Genomic DNA, 19242 nt, shown 5'->3' with positions numbered 1-19242 from the left:
GAACTGTGGCCTCAACTACCTTCTGTGGCAGAGAATTCCAGAGGTTCATCACTCTCTGTGTGAAAAATGTTTTCCTCATCTCGGTCCTAAAAGATTTCCCTCTTATCCTTAAACTGTGACCCCTTGTTCTGGGCTTCCCCAACATCAGGAACAATCTTCCTGCATCATCATGTACCGAACCCAGTGTACCATCATGTACCGAACCCAAATACCACCAACCCTGGTTGCGTGGCAAATAAAGATTCTATCTATCTATCATCAAGCCTGTCCAACCCCCTAAGAATTTTGTAAGTTTCTATAAGATGCCCCCTCAATCTTCTAAATTCTAGCGAGTACAAGCCGATGTTATGTTATTCCAAGATGCTCTCTAATGACACCGTTCCCCAATTTTAAGATGAGAGGAAAAGATTTAATAGGAAGCTGAGGGGTAATGTTTTCACACAAATGGTGGTGGGTGTATGGAACGAGCTGCTGGAGGAGGTAGTTGAGGCTGGGACTATTGCAATGTTTAAGAAACATTTAGACAGGTATGTTGTTCAGATAGGTATAGAGCAGGGGTCGGCAACCTTGTTCTGCATAGGAGCCAGGACCCACGTCTGAAGAAGGGTTTCGGCCCGAAACGTTGCCTATTTCCTTCGCTCCATAGATGCTGCTGCACCCGCTGAGTTTCTCCAGCACTTTTGTCTACCCATGTTTGTGAGTGGATTGTGGGCCACATCTATCGCCATAGTTAATAAATGATTAATTAGTTTTTTTTAAATCGCAACAAAAATGTAACGAAATGACAATCCCCCCCCCCCCCCCCCGCGACAAACCCCAACTAAAGTGCAACACTGTGGCTGGAGCGGAATTCCTCACCGACCCTGATGATGCTTCGCTTTTCTCCAGCCCGCACGCTGCTGGGCTCCCGAGGAAACCGCTGCAGCACCGCCTCACCGAGGTGGCTCTTAGCCCGCTTCAGTTTCACACATGCTGCGGCACCAGGGTGGGGGACGCTTTCATTCCAGGTGGTCGGGAGGATGGAAGGGACGGAGAGGGAGAGTGAGTCGACAGGTGTTGTGATATGGAATTGGCTGTGTGTGTGTGTGTGTGTGTGTGAGAACTACTCTTGGATAAGTGTTGTGTGTGTTTTGTGTTACGCCTGCGGGCCGGATGATTTCGGGTTATGGGCCGGATCCGGCCCGTGGGACGTAGGTTGCCGAACCCTGGTATAGAGAGATATAGGTCGAACGCTGACAGGTGGCACTAGTGCAGCTGGGGTATCTTGGTCAGCATGTGCAAGTTGGGCCGAAGGGCCTGTTTTTCACGATGGGTGACAATGACAATGTTAACAAAAAGCTTTTCACTGTACCACGGTACACATGACAATAATAACCAAAACTAAACTGATAGAACGGGGTTGGGAGGGAAAGATAGATCAGCCATCATTGAATGGCGGAGTATACCCAATGGGCTGAACGGCCTAATTCTGCTCCTGACATGAACAAACCCTCCTTCAGACTATTCTATGTTCTAAGTTATAACCCACACTGTATTTTTGCACTTTAGCGGGGTTTGTCTTCTGTATTTAAACGGTACGTACATTACTTGAAAGGTGATGGAAACAGCTACGAATGTAAAAGAATAAAATTAATTGGAGAGAATCTATCTTGGTGCAGTTTAGTGACTACAGGAGAGACCCTGGTCAAACTCAGCGTGATCTACAACTCAATCCCACAATGTCATCCAATGAAGTTCTCCAATTTTATGTTGAGCTGGGGAAAGATTTAATAGGAACCTGAGGGGTAACATTTTCACGTAAAAGATGGTGGGTGTATGGAACGAGCTGGACAAAAGTGCTGGAGAAACTCAGCGGGTACAGCAGCATCTATGGAGCGAAGTAAATAGGCAACGTTTCGGGCCGAAACCCTTCTTCAGACTGATGGAACGAGCTGCCGGAGGAGGTAGTTGAGGCAGGTACTATTGCAAGGTTTAAGAGGCATTTAGATTGGTATATGGTTAAGATCCTGCAGGCAGGCAGGACTAGCGTAGATGGGGCATGTTGGTTGGTGTGGGCAAGTTGGGCTATGGGTCTGTTTCCACGCTGTATAACTCTATGCTAAAGTTGATGGAGATCCTGGCAGATTCTCTCTTCCCTTCGTAGAACACAGAACCATATAGCCCACAATATCAGGGATGACCAGCACGCTGCCTCAGCAAGGCTACCAGCATATTGAATGACCAGTCTCACCTTGGCCAATGCTGCACCAAGCTGCTGCTCCTGCTCCAACCTGCAATTTAATTGTCATTTTCCGGCAACTGAACCATCCTCTCATCAACTAGAGAGCGGTCCTGACCTCCCATCTACTTCGTTATCTTTAATCTGACTTTATTGGACTTTATTTTGCACTATGTGCAAGAAGGAACTGCATATGCTGGTTTAAATTAATTTTATTATTAATGCTTCATGTTTTATGTGTCATTCCTAACTGTCACTGTATGTCATGTTGTCACTTGTGGGCGGAGCACCAAGGCAAATTCCTTGTATGTGAATACTTGGCAAATAAACTTATTCATTCATTCATTAAACCGAAGATAGACTCAAAATGCTGGAGTGACTCAGCAGGACAGGCAGCATCTCGGGAGAGAAGGAATGGGTGACCTTTCGGATCGAGACCCTTCTTCAGACTGGAGAAGAGTCTCGACCCGAAACGTCACCCATTCCTTCTCTCTAGAGATGCTGCCTGTCCTGCTGAGTTACTCCAGCATTTTGTATGTATCTTGCACTGATACTCCTTATCTTGTATCTGTATACTGTGGACGGCTTGATTGTAATCATGTATAGTCTTTCCGCTGACTGGATAGCACGCAACAACAAAACTTTTCACTGTACCTCGGTACACGTAAGAATGAGGTTGAGAGGGAAAGATAGATCAGCCATGATTGAATGGCGGAGTGGACTTGATGGGCCAAATGGCCTAATTCTACTCCTATGAGCATAACAATAGACATAGAAACATAGAAATTAGGTGCAGGAGCCTGCACCGCCATTCAATATGATCATGGCTGATCATCCAACTCAGCATCCCGTACCTGCCTTCTCTCCATACCCCCTGATCCCTTTAGCCACAAGGACCACATCTAACTCCCTCTTAAATATAGCTAATGAACTGTGGCCTCAACTACCTTGTGTGGCAGAGAATTCCAGAGATTCACCACTCTCTGTGTGAAATTTTTTTTCTCATCTCGGTCCTAAAAGAATTCCCCCTTATCCTTAAACTGTGACAATAGACAATAGGTGCAGGAGTAGGCCATTCGGCCCTTTGAGCCAGCACCGCCATTCAATGTGATCATGGCTGATCATCCCCAATCAGTACCCCGTTCCTGCCTTCTCCCCATATCCCCTGACTCCGCTATCTTTAAGAACCCTATCTATCTCTTGAAAGCATAACCTCCTTCAGACTATTCTACGTTCAACATTTTAGCCCGTATTCTCACACCAGTTTGCAACAAGGTAAACAGCAAGTACAACACTGACCATTTTTTAATTCCCACATCCATCTTCTTCGTGGTGATGCCGTTTCGTGTTTTCTTTCACTTCACAAGGTGCAATTTTGAATGCAACCTGGTTGACGAGAGATAGCCACATGCAGGCAGAATATTACAAGGAGGCAGCATCCAACACCTCTCTGATATCCTGCAGCATCTGCTCAGGCCGAGGCTCCAGCAAGTCTGTGTCCAATTTGCCAAAGTACTCATTGGCGAGCAGTGCGGAGAGGACATCTTCGCTCCGGTGCAGGTCGAAGAGCGCGTGGCAAGGTCCGAGTGCAAACAGTTCTGCCGGGGACGCGGTCTGGAGAGGAACGGCGGCATCTAGCACGGCCATCCTGTTCTTAGAAATTATTTTCAGAAAGGTGTAGAACTCACAGTAGTTTATTCCAGAGCATGATTTCAACAGGAGCTACAACAAATGGAAACACAGCACAGTCGCCGGTTATAATTATTAGACAATAGGTGCAGGAGTAGGCCATTCGGCCCTTCGAGCCAGCACCGCCATTCAATGTGATCATGGCTGATCATCCCCAATCAGTACCCCGTTCCTGCCTTCTCCCCATATCCCCTGACTCTGCTATCTTTAAGTGCCCTATCTAGCTCTCTCTTGAAAGTATCCAGAGAAACGGCCTCCAACGCCCTCGAAACGTCACCTATCCATGTTCTCCACAGATGCTGCCTGACCCGCTGAGTTACTCCAGCACTCTGTGAAACGTCACCTATCCATGTTCTCCACAGATGCTGCCTGACCCGCTGAGTTACTCCAGCACTCTGCGAAACGTCACCTATCCATGTTCTCCACAGATGCTGCCTGACCCGCTGAGTTACTCCAGCACTCTGTGAAACGTCACCTATCCATGTTCTCCACAGATGCTGCCTGACCCACTGAGTTACTCCAGCACTCTGTGAAACGTCACCTATCCATGTTCTCCACAGATGCTGCCTGACCCGCTGAGTTACTCCAGCACTCTGTGAAACGTCACCTATCCATGTTCTCCACAGATGCTGCCTGACCCGCTGAGTTACTCCAGCACTCTGTGAAACGTCACCTATCCATGTTCTCCACAGATGCTGCCTGACCCGCTGAGTTACTCCAGCACTTTGTGTCACTCCTTGGTAAATCAGCACAGTTTAAAAGTTGAAGAACTGCCAGCCAAGCTCATACCCAGAGAAGGACTAAGACAGGGCACAGTGGTGCAGCGGTAAAGTTGCCGCCTTACAGCTCCAGGGACCCAGGTTCGATCCTGACCATGGGTGCTGTCTGTACAGAGTTTGTACATTCTCCCTGTGACTGCGTGAGTTTTCTCCAGGTGCTCCAGTTTCCTCCCACACTCCAAAGACGTGCAGGTTTGTAGGTTAATTGGCTTGGTATAAATGTAAATTGTCCCTAGCGTGTGTAGGATAATGTAAAGGGCCTGACCCACTGAGGCGATTCTTTGGGCGACTACAGGCGACTGCCACAACATTTTCAATGACCCCCCAATGGCGACAATTTTTGCTGACGTAGGTTGTCGTCTGGTGTTGTAGGTGAATTCCATTAAAACTAGTCCCTGGCAGTGGCCTAAAGAGTCGCCTAAGTGGGGAAGGCCCTTTAGTGTGCTGGTCGGCGCAGACTCGGTGGGTCGAAGGGCCTGCCTCCACGCTGTATCTCCAAACTAAACTTGTAATAATATGTGTAAAAAAGAACTGCAGATGCTGGTAAAATCGAAGCTAGACCACAAAATGCTGGAGTAACTCAGCGGGTGAGGCAGCATCTATGGAGAGAATGAACCAACAGTCTGAAGAAGGGACTCGACCCGAAACGTTGCCCATTCCTTCTCTCCATAGATGCTGCCTCACCCGCTGAGTTACTCCAGCATTTTGTGTCTACCTTGTAATGATATGTGATGTTTAACTTCAGTAGCAGCCTGTGCTTTTAATTACACACAATAGGTGCAGGAGTAGGCCATTCGACCCTTCGAGCCAGCACAGCCATTCAATGTGATCATGGCTGATCATCCACAATCAGTACCCCGTTCCTGCCTTCTCCCCATATCCCCTGACTCCGCTATCTTTAACAGCCCTATCTAGCTCTCTCTTGAAAGTATCCAGAGAACTGGCCCCCACCGCCCTCTGAGGCAGAGAATTCCACAACTCTCTGTGAGAAAAAGTGTTTCCTCGTCTCCGTTCTAAATGGCTTACTCCTTATTCTTAACTTTGAAATACAATCACTTGGGAATGTGGAGGTGAGTGAGCCTCTCCACGTTACCTGACAGTGCTGGTGCCAATCGTCCATGTGGTCCTTCCATTCTCCAATCTCCGTCTGGACCGCAGCGAGCTCACCTTGCAGGAAGCTCCACATCACATCTACGTTGCAGCCATTCAGCCAGTTGTGGTTGATCGAGATGGTGTCCTCCTGAAGGAGATAAACGCAGCAAGAAGGAAAAAGCTAGAGACACAAGGAACTGCATGGAGTCACAGAGCGATACAGTGTGGAAACAGGCCATTCAGCCCAACTCGCCCACACCGGCCAACAATGTCCCAGCTACACTAGTCCCCACCTGCCTGCGCTTGGTCCATATCCCTCCAAACCTGTCCTATCCATGTACCTGTCTAACTGTTTCTTAAATGGTGAAATGGTACCCGCATAATACAATACAATATTTATTGTCATTTGAACCTCAGTGAGGCTCAAACGAAACTCTGTTTCTACAGCCATACAAACAAAAACGATTCCTACTCGACACACAAACAATTTAATTCACACAAACATCCATCACAGTGAACCTCCTCCTCACTGTGATGGAAGGCAAAGTCTTTTCTCTCCCCTGCTCTCCATTTCTCTCCCGATGTTGAAGCCCCAGGCGGGCGATGGTAAGTCCCACGGCCATTTTAGGCCGCGCCGGGCGATGTACGGCCCCGCTCCAGGTCTAAATGTCACAAAGTTGGAGCCACCGGCGGGCGTTCGAATATCCCTCGGCCATAAAAGCTGCGCCGGGCGATGTACGGCCCCGCTCCGTGTCGTTCCAACCCCACGACACGGGCTGGAGAAGTTGCGTTGCGGGAGTTCCGGAAAGCGGTCTCTCCACCCGGACCCGCGAGCTCCCGATGTCCCAGTCCACCGGACCTGTGGCTGCGTTGCTGGAGCCTCCGAGCTCCGGAGTCGGGCTGCAGCAGCGAGTCAACACCGCTCCCCACGCTCCGAGGCCGGCCAGCCCCACGATGGTAAGTCCGCAGCTCCGCAGTCTCCGCGACTGGAGCACCCTGGTCGTTCCGGTTGGAGGCCGCTCCTCGGAGCCAGGCCCCAACGACAACGGAGACCCGACAGGGAAAAGGTCGGGTCTCAGGGAATAGATCTTTTTTTAATAGACAATGGACAATAGGTGCAGGAGTAGGCCATGCGACCCTTCGAGCCAGCACAGCCATTCACTGTTTCTTAAACTTTGTGATAGTCCCAGCCTCAACTACCTCCTCTGGCAGCTTGTTCCATACACCCACCACCCTCTGTGAGAAAAAGTTACCCCTCTGATTCCTATTCAATCTTTTACCCTTCACCTAGAACACATGTCCTCTGGTCCTCGATTCCCCTGCTCTGGGTAAAAGACTCTGTGCATCTACCCGATCTATTCCTCTCATGATTTTGTACACCTCTATAAGATCACCCTCATCCTCCTGCGCTCCATGGAATAGAGTCTCAGCCTGCTCAACCTGTAGCTCACACCCTCTAGTCCTGACAACATCCTCGTAAATCTTTTCTGCAGATGCTGAAAACTAGAGCAAAGCCCAAAGTGGTGGAGGAACTCACCACCCTCTGGGCAAATAAATAAATAAATGCCATGTGCATCTCCTTTAACTCCTCGCATTTTTAAGCCCTACAAATCATTAGCAAGACTACTGAAAGGCCTATAGAGTGGAGGTGGAGAGGATGTTTCCACTAGTGGGAGAGTCTAAGACCTGTGGTCATTGGATTAAAGGAAGTTCCTTTAGGAAGGAGGAATTTCTTTAGTCAGAGGGTGGTGAATCTGTGGAATTCATTGACACAGATGACTGTGGAGGCCAAGTCATTGGATATTATTAAGGCAGAGATAGATAGATTCTTGATTAGTACGGGTGTCAGGGTATATGGGGAGAAGGCAGGAGAATGGGGTTAGAGAGGGAGAGATAGATCAGCCATGATTGAATGGCGGGGTAGACGATGGGCCAAATGTCCTAATTCTACTATCACTTATGAACTAGAGGGCATAGCTTTAAATTGATTTTAATGGAGATGTGCGGGGCAAGTTTTTTTTACACAGAGGGTGGTGGGTGCCTGGAACGCGTTGCCAGGGGTGGGTGGTGGAGGCAGATACGATAGTGGTGTTTAAGAGGCTTTTAGACAGGCAGATGGATATGCAGGGAATGGAGCGATACGGATCACATGCAGGCAGAGGGGGTTAGTTTAACTTGGCATCATGTTGGGCACGGACATTGTGGGCCGAAGGGCCTGTTCCAGTGCTGTACTGTTCTATGGTTTAATCCATGGGTAGTGACAATAGAGAATAGACAATAGGCCATTCGGCCCTTCGAGCCAGCACCGCCATTCAATGTGATCATGGCTGATCATCCCCAATCAGTACCCCGTTCCTGCCTTCTCCCCATATCCCGACTCCACTATTTTTAAGAGCCCTATCTAGCTCTCTCTTGAAAGCATCCAGAGAACCCGCCTCCACCGCCCTCTGAGGCGGAGAATTCCACAGACTCATTCTCTGTGAGAAAAAGTGTTTCCTCGTCTCCGTTCTAACATGTTTCCTGCCTCTAGCGTGTCCAAACCCTTTATAATCTTATATGTTTCAATGAGATATCCTCTCATCCTTCTAAGCTCCAGAGTGTACAAGCCCAGCTGCTCCATTCTCTCAGTATATGACAGTCCCGCCATCCCGGGAATTAACCTTGTTAGTGAAACCAATAGCAGCACCAACAACAAAGTGACATAACAAATAAGGTTTGTTTGATGTACCAGGTTGTAAACTTGATGGTGCCAACCACTAGGGATAAAGATGACCTCTCCAGCTTCTTGCAAGACCTCAATGGGTTGGCAGCACTGACTATATCTTGGGTACAAATCCTCGTTCTGCAGGATGGGCGACTGCGCGTCGTAAACCAGATTGCCGCTGTTGTCTCGGAGATGCTCCTCCCGCCCAGGAGCAAACAGGAGCCACTTCTTCCGCCCGCAGATGTTGGCAGACCAGCTGTAGGATCGGAAAACGTCCGCATGGAACGGTGTCCTGCAGCGAGGAGGAGGAAAAGGTCACACACCAGATCAGGTTATCCACCGGTTTTTCAGTCACTTACCTGGAGGAATCGAAAATAGGAGCAAAGAGGTCCTTCTGCAGTTGTACAGAGCCCTAGTGAGACCACACCTGGAGTATGGTGTGCAGTTTGGTCCCCTAATTTGAGGAAGAACATTCTTGCTATTGAGGGAGTGCAGCGTAGGTTTACAAGGTTAATTCCCGGGATGGCGGGACTGTCATATGCTGAGAGAATGGAGCAGCTGGGCTTGTACACTCTGGAGATTAGAAGGATGAGAGGGTATCTCATTGAAACATATAAGATTGTTAAGGGTTTGGACACGCTAGAGGCAGGAAACATGTTCCCGATGTTGGGGGAGTCCAGAACCAGGGGCCACAGTTTAAGAATAAGGAGTAGGCCATTTAGAACGGAGACGAGGAAACACTTTTTCTCACAGAGAGTGGTGAGTCTGTGGAATTCTCTGCCTCAGAGGGCAGTGGAGGCAGGTTTTCTGGATGCTTTCAAGTGAGAGCTAGATAGGGCTCTGAAAAATAGCGGAGTCAGGGGATATGGGGAGAAGGCAGGAACGGGGCACTGATTGGGGATGATCAGCCATGATCACATTGAATGGCGGTGCTGGCTCGAAGGGCCGAATGGCCTACTCCTGCACCTATTGTCTATTGGACAGAGATGCGTCTTTTCTCTGTGTCGCTTCTTCAGTCCCCCCCCCCCCCTCTCGTGGCCTACCAACTGGATTGGTGCGGCCTTTCCTGCCGGAGACCGGCCAGAGCTTCAGCGGCGGCGCAGCATTGAATTATCATCGCGGAGCGGTGCGATGCCTCGCGGAGATCGCCTGTGTTGGAGCTCCAGAGTGTTGGGCCTGCTGACTTTAACACCATGGAGCTGTGGTTTGCGGAGCTTTTAGCCGCGGGCGCGACGCTGACTTTAACATCGCGGAGGCCTGGGATCTTTTGCCAGGGATCACCAGTGTTGGTGCTCCGCCCTGTGGACTTCGGAAGCCACGGTCTCCGGTAAGAAGCGGCCGATTCGGAAGCTCCAAGTCGCGAGTGTGTTCTTCCGTTCCGACGTTGGAGTTCCGATCATCCCGGCGAGAGGGCCTGTACATCGCGCCGTCTGTAGTGGCGACTGCGGAGGGTTCAAAGGGCCCAACCACGGGCGAACAAAGAGGAAGATGACTGAACTTTATTGCCTTCCCTCACAGTGGGAAACGTTGATTCCGCTGTGGTGGATGTTTATGTTAAATTCTATCGTGTATTGTGTTCTTTTTATTCGTATGGCTGTACAGTAACTCAAATCTCACTGTACCAATTGGTGCATGTGACAATAAATGTAACGTGAACTTGACTTTGAACTTGAGGTCAGCCAGCGTTACAACCTCAGAGGTGGCGCAGCGGTAAAGCAACTGCCTCACAGCGCCAGAGACCCGGGTTCGATTGCGTCTAAGGGTGCTGTCTGTAAGAGTTTGTACATTCTCCCCGAGACCGCGTGGGTTTTCTACGGGTGCTCCGGTTTCCTCTCACACTCCAAGGATAAATAGGTTGGTAGGTTAGTTGGCTTTGGTGAAAATTGTAAATTGTTGCTATTGTGTAGGAGAGTGCTAGTGTACGGGGATCGCTGGTCGGCGCGGACTCGATGGGCCTAAGGGTCTGTTTCCGCACTTACATCTCTAATGTCTCTCCTTATAGCTTAGTTTAGTTTATTATGGACACGTGCACCGAGGTACAATGAAAAGCGTTTTTGTTGCGTGCTATCCAGTCAGTGGAAAGACTATACAGGATGACAATCGAGCCGTCCACAGTGAGCAGACACATGACAGAGGGAATAATGTTGCGTGCAATAGTGCAGGTGACAATAAACTAAACCATAGCTGACTTCAGTATGAAGCATTTGCAACATTCCCAGCTTGCCTTTCATTCTATCAGTTTCTTCCTTCATCCAAATGATCGGCTAATTTGAATAGAGAATCAACCAACCATATTGTAAAAGAAAACACAAAGTGCTTCAGCGGGTCAGGCAGGATCTGTGAAGGGAAATGGACAGGCGATGTTTTGGGCCGGGACCCTGTCACACCCTAGCATCTCCCTCTTCTCCTCTCCCATCGGGCAAAAGGTACAGAAGTGTGAAAACGCACACCTCCAGATTCAGGGACAGTTTCTTCCCAGCTGTTATCAGGCAACTGAACCATCCTACCACAACCAGAGAGCGGTGCTGGACTACTATCTACCTCATTAATGACCCTCAGACTATCCTTGATCGGACTTTGCTGGCTTTACCTTGCACTGAAGGTTATTCCATTATCATGTATCCGTACATTGTGAACGGCTCGATTGTAATCATGTATTGTCTTTCCCCCGACTGGTTAGCATGCAACAAAAGCTTTTCACTGTAGCTCGGTACACGTGACAATAACCTAAACTAATTCCACTAATTGTTCTGTGTCATAAGGATAAGACTATGTAACTCTATCTAAGATCATTTAGACAATAGACAATAGATGCAGGAGTAGGCCATTCGGCCCTTCGAGCCAGCACCGCCATTCAATGTGATCATGGCTGATCATCCCCAATCAGTACCCCGTTCCTGCCTTCTCCCCATATCCCCTGACTCCGCTATCTTTAAGAGCCCTATCTAGCTCTCTCTTGAAAGTATCCAGAGAACCGGCCTCCACCGCCCTCTGAGGCAGAGAATCTCATGCCATTTGATGTCTCCCTTGTTCCTGGGGTAAATATTTCCTGACACAAGATATACCTACCACGATCCTTTGGGACCCATGTAAACAAAACGATAATCATCCACTTTGATGGTGTCCCAATATTCATTCAGCCAGTCGGATTGGAAGAAGTCTGGAGTTGTGTATTCTCCATGATCGGGGAAAGTCCTGCAACCCACACAACCAAGATAGATTCAGGATCATTGTGACCATGTACGACACAACCCCCAGCCACACCCTGCCTCACCCCTACACAAATCTTGAAACCTGTAAACTTGGTTATCATACCGCAGACGACCGTATTACGGTTATTCATTTATTACTGCCACAGTAGATTGTTATATTGGTGTGTTATTGCGTTTATTGGCCTGTTAAGATGCAGCAGGCAGGAATTTAATTGTTCTGTTGGAGGCACATCCGACAATTAAACAATCTTGCTGATCTTATCGGGGTATGCCGAGAACGAAGGGGGGGGGCCTGGCGGGGCCTTCGAGAACATAAGGGTACCCGGGGGGGGGGGGGGGGGGCACTGAGAACTGAGGGGTACCCGGTAAGAACTAAGGGAGAGCCAGTGGAAAGGCATGTTGGCCTTTATAACAAGAGGAGCCGAGTATAGGAGCAAAGAGGTCCATCTGGAGTTATACAGGGCCCCAGTGAGACCACACCTGGAGTATTGTGTGCAGTTTCGGTCCCCTAATTTGAGGAAGGACATTCTTGCTATTGAGGGAGTGCAGCGTAGGTTTACAAGGTTAATTCCCGGGATGGCGGGAATGTCATATGCTGAGAGAATGGAGCGGCTGGGCTTGTACACTCTGGAGATTAGAAGGATGAGAGGGTATCTCATTGAAACATATAAGATTGTTAAGGGTTTGGACACACTAGAGGCAGGAAACATGTTCCCGATGTTGGGGGAGTCCAGAACCAGGGGCCACAGTTTAAGAATAAGGAGTAAGCCATTTAGAACGGAGACGAGGAAACACTTTTTCTCACAGAGTGTGGTGAGTCTGTGGAATTCTCTGCCCCAGATGGGCTGTGGAGGCCGGTTCTCTGGATACTTTCAAGAGAGAGCTAGATAGGGCTCTTAAAAATAGCGGTCAGGGGATATGGGGAGAAGTCAGGAACGGGGTACTGATTGGGGATGATCAGCCATAATCACATTGAATGGCGGTGCTGGCTCGATGGGGCGAATGGCCTACTCCTGTACTAATTGTCTATTGTAACTTTGGTAACTTTTTCGGCACCAGAAACGTGGCAATACTTGTGTACTGCCGAGGTGAGGCCTAGCTACATGATTTTACCGGGTTGCGTGCAATTCATAGCATCTGAACTGTACTTACGTACATGTGACCATTAAATGTTTAAGAAGGAACTGCAGATGCTGGAAAAATCGAAGGTAGACAAAAATGCTGGAGAAACTCAGCGGGTGAGGCAGCATCTATGGAGCGAAGGAATAGGTGACGTTTCGGGTCAATGGGGCGAATGGCCTAATTTTACTTCGGAGTCACGTGAGTGACTACGTGAAGAACCCGCTCAGTGCGCAGGCGCGGCATTACGCCAGCAGTGCAACAGCGGCTGCCACGGGAGTTAGGCTGTCCCGTTACAGGATGAACCGGACCGTCAGGTGAGTACCCTGAGGTCGGGTTTTCTTTTACAGGTGAGCCTTTTGCTGCTTGTGTTTTACAGGCAGAGAAAAAGGCTCTGGAACAAAACTGTCCCCCGTTTTCCCGTTGGGGAGGGGGGCAGCAACAGGCGGTAGGAGCGTTACCCGGTGTTCCGTAATTCCCCGACACCGTGCCGAGGCCAGCCCGCTAGTACCTGAAGCAGCGGGCTGGACGCATAGCCACTCGAGAGGCATCCGGCAGGTGTTCCCGATGTCGGACGGGACGTCTCTCCACCCGCACGGGGGGAGAGAGAGCCGCCTGAGCCGCTGGAGCGGCTCACGGAGCAGGTGCCTGCGAGACGCGCTGCTTGAGGGGCGCTCTCGCTACTACAAGGCACAAAAGCTCCAGAAGAACCTGTCCCCCGCTCGACTCCAGCGGAGGAGCGTTCCATTGCAGGGGGGGCAGCAACAGGCGGTAGGAACAATTACCGGTCGCCCCGCTATCCCCATCACCACGCCGAGCCCAGTCCCGCTAGTGCCTGAACTGCGGGCTGGATGTCTAGCCATCCGAACAGGCATCCGGCCGGTGGCGTCCGATTCGTCGGACGGGGACATGTCTCCACCTAAATGGAGGAGAGACAGCCGCCTGAGCTGCATCCAACAGCAATTGGAGCAGCTCCAGCGAGATGCGCAGAAAGAGCGCTCTCGCGGAGGGAGGTCAGGCACCCCCTCCACAGTGCTTCATGCACTGCCCTCTGCTCCATCATTACTGGAGGCTAGCATTGGTGACCAGGGCTGGGCTGGTATGGAACAGGGGCAGGCGGACGAATTCGGGAGTATGCCAGGGGTGCAGGAACATGAAGAGCTGTTGGGTGTGATGGACCGCTTGTAGCAACCCCACGGGCTGGAGCACCGCTGGAACCAAGAATGGCGGCCAGCATCAACCATTACTGGAAAAGGTGCTCGCTGAGGTGCTGAAACACCAGACCCAAGAACTCAAGCTACAGCGGATCCTAAGGCTCCTGACGTCAGCCATCACAGCCTTTGCTCGTTCCTTGGAGAGCACGGAGATGGATACCTGCCAGCAGGATGTGCTGGCATTAATGTGTACCACACAATTTGAGATCAACAATCTCCGGAGGGAAACATAAGACCTGCCCTCAATCCCAAATTTGCTGGCTTGTGTAAAGCCCCAGCTGCGGAGACGGACGCGCTGCTATTTGGGAAAGATTTCAATAAAAAACTGAAGGAGATGCAGGAAGCATAAAAAACCTTCGGCCTAATGAGGGCAGGCCCCGGGACGAGCAAACCAAGACCTCCGATACCCAAGCGGCAGCACCCCACGGCATCCACCAGTCGACGTCCGCAATATGGGACTGGTGAACGCTTGGGGTCCGCACATTATCCCCAAAGATCTTTCAGATCAGGGCCCGCAGCGGACCCCCTGGAAAATGCGCCTCCCCCCAACATCGCCAGCACGTCAGAACAAAATCTTCAGGAAAATGAAGAAACAGAATCGCCAATAACCATGGAGGTAGGTGGGTCTGGTCCCTACCAGCATATAGAGAATAAGGGTGCTTTATTAACAGGGGGGAGATTACACTTGTTTAAAGAAGCATGGGGTATGGTCACGAGTGACAAGTATATACTCATCGAAAAGACCAAACATGAACCTTTGGAATTTGTATCGAATATATTCACTAAAACCAAAAAAGATGGTGTCTGTCGCATCATCATTGACTTAACATCACTAAACAAATTTGTTAAGTATATACATTTCAAAATGGAGACATATGTTACTGCCAAACAACTGAATTCCAAAAGACACTTCATGGCAAGCATTTATCTTAAAGATGCTTACTATCTAGTACCCATATACAAGGATCATCGCAGATACCTAAAATTTATCTGGATAGAAACATAGAAACATAGAAAGTAGGTGCGAGAGTAGACCACCAGGTCCGTCGAGCCCGCACCGCCATTCGCTCATGGCTGAACACTAAACAGACACACTTACCCACAAACAGTAGACACAAGACACAGAACACAAGACACTACCCTCCCCTTTATACCGCTATCACCCCTCTCCACCCCAAGAACCGCATGATCTCCTGGGGGAGGCAAAAAAACGGATAAAAACCCAGGTCCAATTCGGGAAAAAAATCCGGGAAATTCCTCTCCGACCCCAATCCAGGCGATCGACACTTGTCCAGGAGATCACTCAGGTCTACTATACTAACCATACCTAGGTCCATATCCCTGCCCTCTCCCCATAGCCCCTTATCCCCTTGGCAGCTAAAAAACCATCTATTTTAGACTTAAATATATTTAACGTTTCTGCTTCCACTGCTCCCTGGGGCAGTGAATTCCATAAATTAACCACCCTCTGGGTGAAGAAGTTCTTCCTCATCTCAGTTTTAAAAGAGCCCCCCCTTATTCTGCAACTATGTCCCCTAGTTCTAGTTTCCCCGATCATTGGGAACATCCTCGGTGCATCCACCCGATCAAGGCCCCTCACGATCTTATATGTTTCAATGAGATCGCCTCTCATTCTTCTAAACTCCAAAGAGTAGAGTTCCAGCCTACTTAACCTTTCCTCATATGTCAATCCCCTCATTGCAGGAATTAATCTTGTAAACCTTCGCTGCACTGCCTCCAGGGCTAGTACATCCTTTCTTAAGTATGGACCCCAGAACTGTACACAGTATTCCAAATGTGGTCTCACTAATACTGTGTACAGCTGCAGCAAGACCTCCGTGTTTTTATACTCAATCCCCCTAGCAATAAAGGCCAAAACTCCATTGGCCTTCCTGATTGCTTGCTGCACCTGCATACTAACTTTTAGTGATTCATGTACTAATACCCCTAGATCCCTTTGCGTTGCATTACAACGCAGCTCCTCCTCATTTAGAAAATAACTTGCCCTATCATTTTTTTCCCCAAAGTGAATGACTTCACATTTATTAGTATTAAATTTCATCTGCCAAGTTGTTGCCCACTCACCTAGCTTATCTATATCCTTTTGCAGACTCTTCCTATCCTCCTCATCCCCTACTTTTCCTCCCATTTTTGTATCGTCCGCAAATTTTGATATATTACACTTGGTTCCCTCCTCCAAATCATTTATATAAATTGTGAACAACTGGGGTCCCAGCACCGACCCTTGCGGAACCCCGCTAGTTACCGGTTGCCATCCCGAGTATGAACCATTTATCCCCACTCTCTGCTTCCTATTTGTTAGCCAATCCTCTACCCATGCTAATATATTACCCCCAATCCCATAATTTTTTATTTTTAGCAATAGTCTCTTATGTGGCACCTTGTCAAAAGCCTTTTGGAAGTCCAAGTATACCACATCCACCGGTTCCCCTTTATCCACCCGGGTTGTTACTTCCTCAAAGAATTCAAGCAGATTCGTTAAACAGGACTTCCCCTTCACAAAACCATGCTGGTTCTGTCCGATGAAGTCATGTTTATCCAAGTGCCCCGTTAGTGTTTCTTTAATAATTGTCTCTAACATTTTACCCACCACCGATGTTAAACTAACCGGTCTATAGTTACCCGCCTTCCGTTTACTTCCTTTTTTAAATATAGGTGTTACATTGGCCATTTTCCAATCCACTGGGACCGTTCCTGCCTCCAGGGAGTTTTGGAAAATTATCACCAATGCATCCACAATCCCCACCGCTATCTCCCTCAAGACCCTTGGATGTAATCCATGAGGCCCAGGGGATTTATCCTCCTTCAGTCTCATTAATTTCCCTAATACCACCTCCTTGGTGATTTTAATAGTATTTAGCTCCTCCATTCCTACCGCCCCCTGTTTATCCAGCGTTGGAATATTTTTTGTGTCTTCTACGGTGAAGACTGATACAAAATACTCGTTTAATGCCTTTGCCATTAAATATGTCTTTAAATATGGTACAAAGCATTGCCCTATGGGCGAACTTCAGCCCAAGATTATTCACCAAAATATTGAACCCAGCCATAGCAATACTAAGAAAACAAAAACATATTGTCATGGCATATCTGGAGGATATTCTCATAGTAGGGAAAACGATGGAATTGGCTGTGGCAGCAGTATCAGCTACAAAACAGCTCCTCGAAACTCTGGGGTTCGTCCTACATCCAGATAAATCTAAGTTGAAGCCATCCACTATCATGGACTACCTGGGCTTCACAATTAACTCAGTCCATATGACTGTTACCTTGCCAAAGGCAAAAATGGTTGAATTAGCACAGTCATGCAACAAATTAATGGTCAACGAGCGACCAACTATTCGACAAGTAGCAAGAGTAATTGGGGAAATGGTAGCAGCATTTCCGGCTACACAATTCGGACCTTTGCACTATCAAAAAATTTACAGAGAGCAAAGGTACGGGCAATAAAATGACATACAGGTCACTATGATCGTGTCATGAACTTACCCACTGAAGCAATATCAGAGCTACAGTGGTGGGCAGAAAACGTTTGGCATAGTTTCAGCCCTATCTTTATCACTAACCCTACTTTAGTTATTCAAACAGATGCCAGTGCTCAAGGCTGGGGAGCGACTAACTCCATATCCAGCACAAGTGGTAGATGGACTAAACTAGAGTCATCATTACTACTTACACTGGGCATTAACTATCTAGAGATGTTGGGCGCCTTTTATGGTTTAAAAGCATATTTATCTAATATGCAGCACTTGCATTTTCGGTTACAAATTGATAAATACTACGGTGATGGCTTATATTAACCATATGGGTGGCATAAAATCATTATCATGCGACAAATTGGTCAACATGATTTGGCAATGGTATGTCGAAAGACATATTTGGCTATCAGCTACTTACCTACCAGGTAAGCTAAACACCCATGCCATGAGAAAATTAAACGCCTGGGTTGCAAGTTTGAACAGACCTTACCTGGAACTGGGATTGTCCAAACAAACCATCACCACCATGTCGGCATCCCTTCGAACATCCACCAAGAGGCAGTACTTAACCAGCATCAAAAAAGGGAGAAGTACTGCCAGGAAACATGGACAACATACGCAACAGCTACAGCCACCAACATACTGGAGTTCCTGGCCATCTACACCACGATGTAGGGATCAGCTACAGTGCCATCAACACAGCGCAGAGTGCTCTTTCTGCTTATCTCAAACCAGCGGCAGGACAACAGGCGATGGGATCCCATCCACTGGTGGTAAAACTGATGAAGGGCATTTACAATATCAAGCCCTAAGCCCAGGTATACCCATATTTGGGATATCAGTGTGGTCCTGACATATCTCAGGGAATGGCCACCAGCCAGATCCCCCGGCCTCGAGCAAGCTACACTAAAGACGCTCATGTTGATGGCACTTGTATCCGCTCAGAGGGTCCAGTCACTACACCTATTGCGACTGGACAACATGATCACAGCTCCAGACCAGATCTGTCGTTATCCAGCGACTGGTCAAACAGAGCAGACCAGGAACACCTAATCCAGTCGTGGCTTACCCACCAGAACCACGGTTATGTGCCATGACCCACCTACTATCCTATATAGACACAACCAGAATATTCGAGGGAGATGAAAAGCCTTGTGGGTCAGTCACAAAAACCTTATGGTGGGGTACGAGCCAAACCATTGCGAGATGGCTCAAGCAGGTGCTAGAAACTGCTGGGATAAACACTAACATGTACAAATTTTATTCCACCAGGGCAGCATCCATGTCGACGGCTAAAGAATGGACATGCCTATAGACCACATCCTGGCTACAGCAGGATGGTGGGAAGGGAAAAGACCGTTCAGAAATTTTATAATAAGCCGTTGGCAAAACCTGGTTTATTTGCAGTAAAGATTTACGAACTGCAAATATTTAATTTAAGCCCAGGGGACAACTTAATTCTTTGTTGTTATTGTTTAAAAAATACCATTGTGTTTTTCTACAAATAGACTCATTGGTTCATTACGATAACACTTCCTCCCTCAAGAACTTCGGCAGTGAGTGAAATGAAACTGTTACACGGTTTGAAATCACAGAGCTTTGAAATCTTCACGTAGTCACTCACGTGACTCCGAAGTAAAATAGTAAGATTAAACGAGAACTTACCAGTTTGAAGTTTGATCTGTATTTTATGAGGAGTTACGATGAGGGATTAC

At 48.4% G+C, this 19242-nt stretch overlaps 1 protein-coding gene across 4 annotated transcripts in view; it reads right to left on the bottom strand.

Annotated features, from left to right (window-relative positions):
* Positions 1–19242, bottom strand: part of jmjd4 (jumonji domain containing 4) — a 35466-nt gene that overhangs the window by 2889 nt on the left and 13335 nt on the right. For 3 of the 4 annotated variants that reach the window (XM_033020350.1, XM_033020351.1, XM_033020352.1), the window contains exons 4-7: positions 11552–11677; positions 8507–8774; positions 5780–5926; positions 3501–3940 (exon numbers count right to left, since the gene is read on the bottom strand). In XM_033020350.1, the coding sequence (XP_032876241.1) occupies positions 3641–3940; positions 5780–5926; positions 8507–8774; positions 11552–11677 (841 nt within the window). In that variant the 3' untranslated portion in view covers positions 3501–3640. Of the gene's footprint in view, positions 1–3500; positions 3941–5779; positions 5927–8506; positions 8775–11551; positions 11678–19242 lie in introns of those variants that run through there. The other variant, XR_004411827.1, reaches the window with a different exon arrangement.

The sequence above is a fragment of the Amblyraja radiata genome, chromosome 4 (genome assembly GCF_010909765.2).
Source record: "Amblyraja radiata isolate CabotCenter1 chromosome 4, sAmbRad1.1.pri, whole genome shotgun sequence".
In the NCBI taxonomy this organism is placed as follows: Eukaryota; Metazoa; Chordata; class Chondrichthyes; order Rajiformes; family Rajidae; genus Amblyraja; species Amblyraja radiata.
The sequence above is the reverse complement of the archived record's forward strand: the minus strand, read 5'-3'. Positions and strand labels throughout refer to the sequence as shown.